The following is an 8812-nucleotide window of genomic DNA, read 5'->3' as shown; positions in this document are numbered from 1 at the left end:
CCAGCGACGGGTCGTACGGCGGTCGTACGGCGGTCGTACGGCGGTCGTATGGCGGTCGTACGGCGGTCGCACGGCGGTCGCACGGCGGTCGCACGGCGCTGATCTTCCAGCCCACGGAAAAGTAAAACGTCTGAACGGCCACCAATAAACACTCCACGTTTCTTCCGTCAGCTAAATTAACCCAAACATCAACCTGGAAAAAAAGAAAGAAAAAACACAAAAAAAACATCACTTCATTCCTTCTGAGGGTCCGATCGGTCGGTCGGTCGGTCGGTCGGTCGGTCGGTCGGTCGAGAGAGAGAGAGAGAGAGAGAGAGAGAGAGAACGGAACCTTAATCTGGAAACCGGACCAATCTACCTGGAAAGAAAATTCCTGGGGAGATTTGGTCTGGCATTTCACTCACCCCAGAGTTGTGGGTTTGTAACTGTTTGTCAGTTGGAAATAAGTCTTCCATTCAGACTAATGTCTACACAGTGGTCTGGACATGCCACGGGGGGGGGGGGGGGGGGGGGGGGGGGGGGGGTCGTTCCATATGAGCTCGTTGCGGTCAAGCGGAGGTCGTCCCGGGGCGAGAATACCCAAAGGTCGGAGGTCAGAACTGCTTGTTGTTTGAGTTGAGCACTTTGAGGCAGGTTGGGGGCCTGAGTGGATTCTCTGTTCAGTACGCCGCCACCTGCTGGCTGGTGGTGGTATAGCAGGATATTTATTTAACCGGGTGGATTTAGTAGGAGCAACGTTACTAATTATGATCAACTGATCACCTGCTGGCTGGTGGTGGTATAGCAGGATATTTATTTAACCGGGTGGATTTAGTAGGAGCAACGTTAATTAATTACACCTGCTGGCTGGTGGTGGTATAGCAGGATATTTATTTAACCGGGTGGATTTAGTAGGAGCAACGTTATTAATTATGATCAGCTGATCACCTGCTGATGCTTGGCATAAAGGGGTAAGGCATAAAGGGGGCGTGTCCTCAGGGGGGGTGGGCGTGTCATCGAGGGGGCGTGTTCTCATATCTATATATCCTTCCCAGGGGGGCATGTCCTCGGGGGGGGGGGGGGGGGGGGGGGGTTGTGTCCTCATATCTGTCTATCAAACCCAGGGGGCGTGTCTTCAGTGGGGGCTTGTCCTCAGGGGGTGTGGCATCAGGGGAGGCGTGTCCTCAGGGGGCGTGTCCTCAGGGGAGGCGTGTCCTCAGGGGGCGTGTCCTCAGGGGGATGGGGGTTGTGTCCTCATATATATCTATCAAACCCAGGGGGCGTGTCCTCAGGAGGGGGCGTGTCCTCAGGGGGCGTGTCCTCAGGGGGTCTCCCCGTTTTACTAAAGTATAACTCACTGCTAGCCGCAATTTGCAACTTTAGATTTTTTTATAATGGGATGAATCTAGAGTTGCAATACCCTCCATTGACTCCCCACTCATCCATTTGCGTTTGCGATCTGCTGGTCTTAAACGACGTTAAACTCACGAACATTGCAGCTGTAGTCCAAGCTTGAATTATCCTCTTTCAATCTGGCGTGTCCTCAGGGGGGGGGGGGGGGGGGGCGTGTCCATTCACTGCGTCTCCTCCAGCTCCTCGTTGATGCACGTCTCCCAGGCCGCGTGCTTGTTAGCGCTAGCGTGCTCCTCGCGGTGCAGTCCGCCGTGGGGCGAGGCGGAGTGGAAGATCCTGCGGGGCAAGGGGACGGGCTGGGGGGGTCCGGGGACCCCCAGGGGGAGGGGGAGGGGCAGGGGGTCCTCCTCGGGGATGCAGCCCTCACGCAGGTACGACGACGGCGGTACTTTGGGGGGAACGCCGGGCGTCAACATGGCGACGCCCCCTTGATGCTGCGGACGTCGGTACGGGACGTGGTGGTGCATGAGGACCCCCCCCTGTGGGGGGTGGGGAGGGTGGTGGTGGTGGGGGACCCCCCCGCTGTGGTGGTGGTGGTGGGGGTGGGGGGGGTGGTGATGATGATGGTCCCCCAGCCCCCCCCCACCGTGGTGGTAGTGGGGGTGGGGGTGGGAGTGGGGGGGTGCACCACCGTGGTGCGAGGGGTGCGGAGGAGGAGCGGGGTACGAGGAGGAGGCGGGGTTCCGGAAGTGGAAGGGTCGGACGGGGTCGAGCTGGGCGTTGGCGGCGGCGGTGGGCGTCGGCCCATCGAGGAGTTCGGGCGTGGCCCCCCCGAGGCGTCGAGGCATCGGCGAGGCTCCGTCCAACTCCGACATCGATCCGCTGTAGTGGATGTGGAGGTAGGGAGATGAGGAGAGGTAGTCCTCTGGAGGAGACCACAGGTGGCTGAGGGGGAGAACATAGATATTAGGAGGTAGTCCTATAGAGGAGACCACAGGTGGCTGAGGGGGAGAACATAGATATTAGGAGGTAGTCCTATAGAGGAGACCACAGGTGGCTGAGGGGGAGAACATAGATATTAGGAGGTAGTCCTATAGAGGAGACCACAGGTGGCTGAGGGGGAGAACATAGATATTAGGAGGTAGTCCTATAGAGGAGACCACAGGTGGCTGAGGGGGAGAACATAGATATTAGGAGGTAGTCCTATAGAGGAGACCACAGGTGGCTGAGGGGGAGAACATAGATATTAGGAGGTAGTCCTATAGAGGAGACCACAGGTGGCTGAGGGGGAGAACATAGATATTAGGAGGTAGTCCTATAGAGGAGACCACAGGTGGCTGAGGGGGAGAACATAGATATTAGGAGGTAGTCCTATAGAGGAGACCACAGGTGGCTGAGGGGGAGAACATAGATATTAGGAGGTAGTCCTATAGAGGAGACCACAGGTGGCTGAGGGGGAGAACATAGATATTAGGAGGTAGTCCTATAGAGGAGACCACAGGTGGCTGAGGGGGAGAACATAGATATTAGGAGGTAGTCCTATAGAGGAGACCACAGGTGGCTGAGGGGGAGAACATAGATATTAGGAGGTAGTCCTATAGAGGAGACCACAGGTGGCTGAGGGGGGAGAAGGTTTATTTATAATGGAGTTACCGTCTGCCAAATTTACACTCATTAGAACTGGGTGCCTTACCACCAACTTTAAACCTGAGGACGATTCTACAAATGTCTTCTAAATCCTGACAGTTTTCTGAAAAACCTATGTTTCTATGTCAGTGGTTCTCAAACTCTTTCATGTCAAGGACCCCTAGAATTATATGTAATTGGCCGCCGACCCCCATCTGAAAAGCAAAGATTTGAGTTAAAAACGTTCGCTCTGAAAGAATATATATCCAAAGATTTGTGCCACATTTTCACTATTTTTCAACAGCTAAAGTATAACATAATGCTTAAAACACCAAAAGGGGTTCCCGTCCGGGTGAGGGGGTGGTAAGTATTGTTTATTATCGTACAGTCTATTCTCCCCTCAGGGCTAACAGGGGGGGCCACCGAGTGGCGTGCTACGAGCTTGTAGGTCTGCTATTTTTTGAAAAATCGTAAAAATGCGGCACAAATCTTTGGATATAATATTCTTTCAGAGCGAACGTTTTTTTTATTTCGACGTCAGGCCTAAATGGGTTAATGTTTGTGTTCACACAAACCCCCAGGAAGCTGGTCATGGGAGGGAGGGGCTTAGCACTAACCTGGGGAGGGGCTCCAGGGCCTCGCTGCGGATGGGACCGCCCCCTCCTCCGCCCCGCGGGGCCTCGGGCCCGTCCGGGTACGGGCCACCCGTCCCGCTGGAGCCGCCGCCGAAGTTGCTCTCGCTCAGCGACGAGACGCCGCTGCTGGCGCTGCCCGACAGCGTGGAGTTGCTGCCCCCTAGTGCCGACTGGGGGGAGGTGGGGGAGCCTGGGATGGGGTGGAGGGGCGACTGGGAGAGAGAGAGAGAGAGAGAGAGAGAGAGAGATTGAAATATGGCTGCAACAATTTATTTTCAATTATTTTATCCCACAATTTTATAACCTTTATTTTTCACCCAGTGCAAATATGCCTAAAGCTGTCATCCTGGGCTCTACACGACTCTCCCTCAGAAACATAGCTAGTGGAATACGTTTATGAGGGAGCGAACAGGAAGGGTGGAGGTGGGTCGTTACCTTTCTGAGGGAGCGAACAGGAAGGGTGGAGGTGGGTCGTTACCTTTCTGAGGCAGCGAACAGGAAGGGTGGGAGGTGGGTCGTTACCTTTCTGAGGCAGCGAACAGGAAGGGTGGGAGGTGGGTCGTTACCTTTCTGAGGCAGCGAACAGGAAGGGTGGAGGTGGGTCGTTACCTTTCTGAGGGAGCGAACAGGAAGGGTGGAGGTGGGTCGTTACCTTTCTGAGGCAGCGAACAGGAAGGGTGGAGGTGGGTCGTTACCTTTCTGAGGGAGCGAACAGGAAGGGTGGGAGGTGGGTCGTTACCTTTCTGAGGCAGCGAACAGGAAGGGTGGAGGTGGGTCGTTACCTTTCTGAGGGAGCGAACAGGAAGGGTGGAGGTGGGTCGTTACCTTTCTGAGGGAGCGAACAGGAAGGGTGGGAGGTGGGTCGTTACCTTTCTGAGGGAGGGAACAGGAAGGGTGGAGGTGGGTCGTTACCTTTCTGAGGGAGCGAACAGGAAGGGTGGAGGTGGGTCGTTACCTTTCTGAGGCAGCGAACAGGAAGGGTGGAGGTGGGTCGTTACCTTTCTGAGGGAGCGAACAGGAAGGGTGGGAGGTGGGTCGTTACCTTTCTGAGGCAGGGAACAGGAAGGGTGGAGGTGGGTCGTTACCTTTCTGAGGCAGCGAACAGGAAGGGTGGGAGGTGGGTCGTTACCTTTCTGAGGCAGCGAACAGGAAGGGTGGAGGTGGGTCGTTACCTTTCTGAGGCAGCGAACAGGAAGGGTGGGAGGTGGGTCGTTACCTTTCTGAGGGAGCGGACAGGAAGGGTGGAGGTGGGTCGTTACCTTTCTGAGGGAGCGAACAGGAAGGGTGGAGGTGGGTCGTTACCTTTCTGAGGCAGCGAACAGGAAGGGTGGAGGTGGGTCGTTACCTTTCTGAGGCAGCGAACAGGAAGGGTGGAGGTGGGTCGTTACCTTTCTGAGGGAGCGAACAGGAAGGGTGGAGGTGGGTCGTTACCTTTCTGAGGGAGCGGACAGGAAGGGTGGAGGTGGGTCGTTACCTTTCTGAGGGAGCGAACAGGAAGGGTGGAGGTGGGTCGTTACCTTTCTGAGGGAGCGGACAGGAAGGGTGGAGGTGGGTCGTTACCTTTCTGAGGGAGCGGACAGGAAGGGTGGAGGTGGGTCGTTACCTTTCTGAGGGAGCGGACAGGAAGGGTGGAGGTGGGTCGTTACCTTTCTGAGGGAGCGGACAGGAAGGGTGGAGGTGGGTCGTTACCTTTCTGAGGGAGCGGACAGGAAGGGTGGAGGTGGGTCGTTACCTTTCTGAGGGAGCGGACAGGAAGGGTGGAGGTGGGTCGTTACCTTTCTGAGGGAGCGAACAGGAAGGGTGGAGGTGGGTCGTTACCTTTCTGAGGGAGCGGACAGGAAGGGTGGAGGTGGGTCGTTACCTTTCTGAGGGAGCGAACAGGAAGGGTGGAGGTGGGTCGTTACCTTTCTGAGGGAGCGGACAGGAAGGGTGGAGGTGGGTCGTTACCTTTCTGAGGGAGCGGACAGGAAGGGTGGAGGTGGGTCGTTACCTTTCTGAGGGAGCGGACAGGAAGGGTGGAGGTGGGTCGTTACCTTTCTGAGGGAGCGGACAGGAAGGGTGGAGGTGGGTCGTTACCTTTCTGAGGGAGCGGACAGGAAGGGTGGAGGTGGGTCGTTACCTTTCTGAGGCAGCGAACAGGAAGGGTGGAGGTGGGTCGTTACCTTTCTGAGGGAGCGGACAGGAAGGGTGGAGGTGGGTCGTTACCTTTCTGAGGGAGCGGACAGGAAGGGTGGAGGTGGGTCGTTATATTCGTTACCTTTCTGAGGGAGCGGACAGGAAGGGTGGAGGTGGGTCGTTACCTTTCTGAGGGAGCGGACAGGAAGGGTGGAGGTGGGTCGTTACCTTTCTGAGGGAGCGGACAGGAAGGGTGGAGGTGGGTCGTTATATTCGTTACCTTTCTGAGGGAGCGAACAGGAAGCGTGGGAGGTGGGTCATTGCTTTGGTGATGAAACGCGTCAAAGTGCATCAGGAAATGTCCTGCGAGGCAAAACAAACACAAGAGACATACAGTTGGTTATTTTGAATGTTTTAAACATCTTTGGTGGGAACAGGGTGACCATACAGTATAACCGACCCATCTGTAACCTGACTCCTCCTCCAGATGGAACTATCTGTATCCTGACTCCTCCTCCTCCAGATGGAACTATCTGTAACCTGACTCCTCCTCCAGATGGAACTATCTGTATCCTGACTCCTCCTTCAGATGGAACTATCTGTATCCTGACTCCTCCTCCAGATGGAACTATCTGTATCCTGACTCCTCCTCCTTCAGATGGAACTATCTGTATCCTGACTCCTCCTCCAGATGGAACAATCTGTATCCTGACTCCTCCTCCTCCAGATGGAACTATCTGTATCCTGACTCCTCCTCCTCCAGATGGAACTATCTGTATCCTGACTCCTCCTTCAGATGGAACTATCTGTAACCTGACTCCTCCTTCAGATGGAACTATCTGTATCCTGACTCCTCCTCCTCCAGATGGAGCTATCTGTAACCTGACTCCTCCTCCAGATGGAACTATCTGTATCCTGACTCCTCCTTCAGATGGAACTATCTGTATCCTGACTCCTCCTCCAGATGGAACTATCTGTATCCTGACTCCTCCTTCAGATGGAACTATCTCTATCCTGACTCCACCTCCAGATGGAACTATCTGTATCCTGACTCCTCCTCCAGATGGAACTATCTGTATCCTGACTCCTCCTCCAGATGGAACTATCTGTATCCTGACTCCTCCTCCAGATGGAACTATCTGTAACCTGACTCCTCCTTCAGATGGAACTATCTGTATCCTGACTCCTCCTCCAGATGGAACTATCTGTAACCTGACTCCTCCTCCAGATGGAACTATCTGTAACCTGACTCCTCCTCCAGATGGAACTATCTGTAACCTGACTCCTCCTCCAGATGGAACTATCTGTAACCTGTAGAGGGTATCTCCCCAGTAGAGGGTACTTACCAGGGGGGAAGGACCTGGGTGGCACAGGGGGCATCTCCCCAGTAGAGGGTACTTACCAGGGGGGAAGGACCTGGGTGGCACAGGGGGCATCTCCCCAGTAGAGGGTACTTACCAGGGGGGAAGGACCTGGGTGGGACAGGGGGGCATCTCCCCAGTAGAGGGTACTTACCAGGGGGGAAGGACCTGGGTGGCACAGGGGGCATCTCCCCAGTAGAGGGTACTTACCAGGGGGGAAGGACCTGGGTGGCACAGGGGGCATCTCCCCAGTAGAGGGTACTTACCAGGGGGGAAGGACCTGGGTGGCACAGGGGGCATCTCCCCAGTAGAGGGTACTTACCAGGGGGGAAGGACCTGGGTGGCACAGGGGGCATCTCCCCAGTAGAGGGTACTTACCAGGGGGGAAGGACCTGGGTGGCACAGGGGGCATCTCCCCAGTAGAGGGTACTTACCAGGGGGGGGAAGGACCTGGGTGGCACAGGGGGCATCTCCCCAGTAGAGGGTACTTACCAGGGGGGAAGGACCTGGGTGGCACAGGGGGCATCTCCCCAGTAGAGGGTACTTACCAGGGGGGAAGGACCTGGGTGGCACAGGGGGCATCTCCCCAGTAGAGGGTACTTACCAGGGGGGAAGGACCTGGGTGGCACAGGGGGCATCTCCCCAGTAGAGGGTACTTACCAGGGGGGAAGGACCTGGGTGGGACAGGGGGGCATCTCCCCAGTAGAGGGTACTTACCAGGGGGGAAGGACCTGGGTGGGACAGGGGGGTATCTCCCCAGTAGAGGGTACTTACCAGGGGGGAAGGACCGGGGGGGCACGGGAGGCATCTCCCCAGTAGAGGGTACTTACCAGGGGGGAAGGACCTGGGTGGGACAGGGGGGTATCTCCCCAGTAGAGGGTACTTACCAGGGGGGAAGGACCTGGGTGGGACAGGGGGGCATCTCCCCAGTAGAGGGTACTTACCAGGGGGGGAAGGACCTGGGTGGGACAGGGGGGCATCTCCCCAGTAGAGGGTACTTACCAGGGGGGAAGGACCTGGGTGGGACAGGGGGGTATCTCCCCAGTAGAGGGTACTTACCAGGGGGGAAGGACCGGGGGGACACGGGGGGCATCCCTCCACCAGAAACAGGGACGTAGGGCACCGTCTCTCGGCTCTCTCCATCCAGGCTCCAGCTGCTCTGGGCGTTGGGGAACACTGCATGCAGGCAGGAAGCAACGTGGACACATTCTGTAGTGAATTATCAACGTATCACATTCTGTAGTGAATTATCAACGTATCACATTCTGTAGTGAATTATCAACGTACCACATTCTGTAGTGAATTATCAACGTTATCACATTCTGTAGTGAATTATCAACGTATCACATTCTGTAGTGAATTATAAACGTATCACATTCTGTAGTGAATTATCAACGTATCACATTCTGTAGTGAATTATCAACGTTACCACATTCTGTAGGGAATTATCAACGTATCACATTCTGTAGTGAATTATCAACGTTACCACATTCTGTAGTGAATTATCAACGTATCACATTCTGTAGTGAATTATCAACGTATCACATTCTGTAGTGAATTATCAACGTATCACATTCTGTAGTGAATTATCAACGTATCACATTCTGTAGTGAATTATCAACGTTACCACATTCTGTAGTGAATTATCAACGTATCACATTCTGTAGTGAATTATCAACGTATCACATTCTGTAGTGAATTATCAACGTTATCACATTCTGTAGTGAATTATCAATGTTACCA

At 55.0% G+C, this 8812-nt stretch overlaps 1 protein-coding gene across 1 annotated transcript in view; it reads right to left on the bottom strand.

The window, feature by feature from the left end:
• Positions 1-1553: 1553 nt before the first annotated feature.
• LOC306918123 (dedicator of cytokinesis protein 3-like) overlaps positions 1554-8812 on the bottom strand; it is a gene marked incomplete at both ends in the record, with an annotated part of 81511 nt that continues 74252 nt past the window's right edge. Inside the window, 5 exons of the mRNA XM_079531003.1 lie at positions 1554-1780; positions 1979-2277; positions 3576-3805; positions 5989-6071; positions 8129-8245. Of these exons, the coding sequence (XP_079387129.1) occupies positions 1554-1780; positions 1979-2277; positions 3576-3805; positions 5989-6071; positions 8129-8245 (956 nt within the window). The remainder of the gene's footprint in view (positions 1781-1978; positions 2278-3575; positions 3806-5988; positions 6072-8128; positions 8246-8812) is intronic.

Source organism: Electrona antarctica, assembly GCF_951216825.1.
Source record: "Electrona antarctica genome assembly, contig: scaffold_527, whole genome shotgun sequence".
NCBI lineage: Eukaryota > Metazoa > Chordata > Actinopteri > Myctophiformes > Myctophidae > Electrona > Electrona antarctica.
This window is presented reverse-complemented; position numbering and strand designations above follow the sequence as displayed.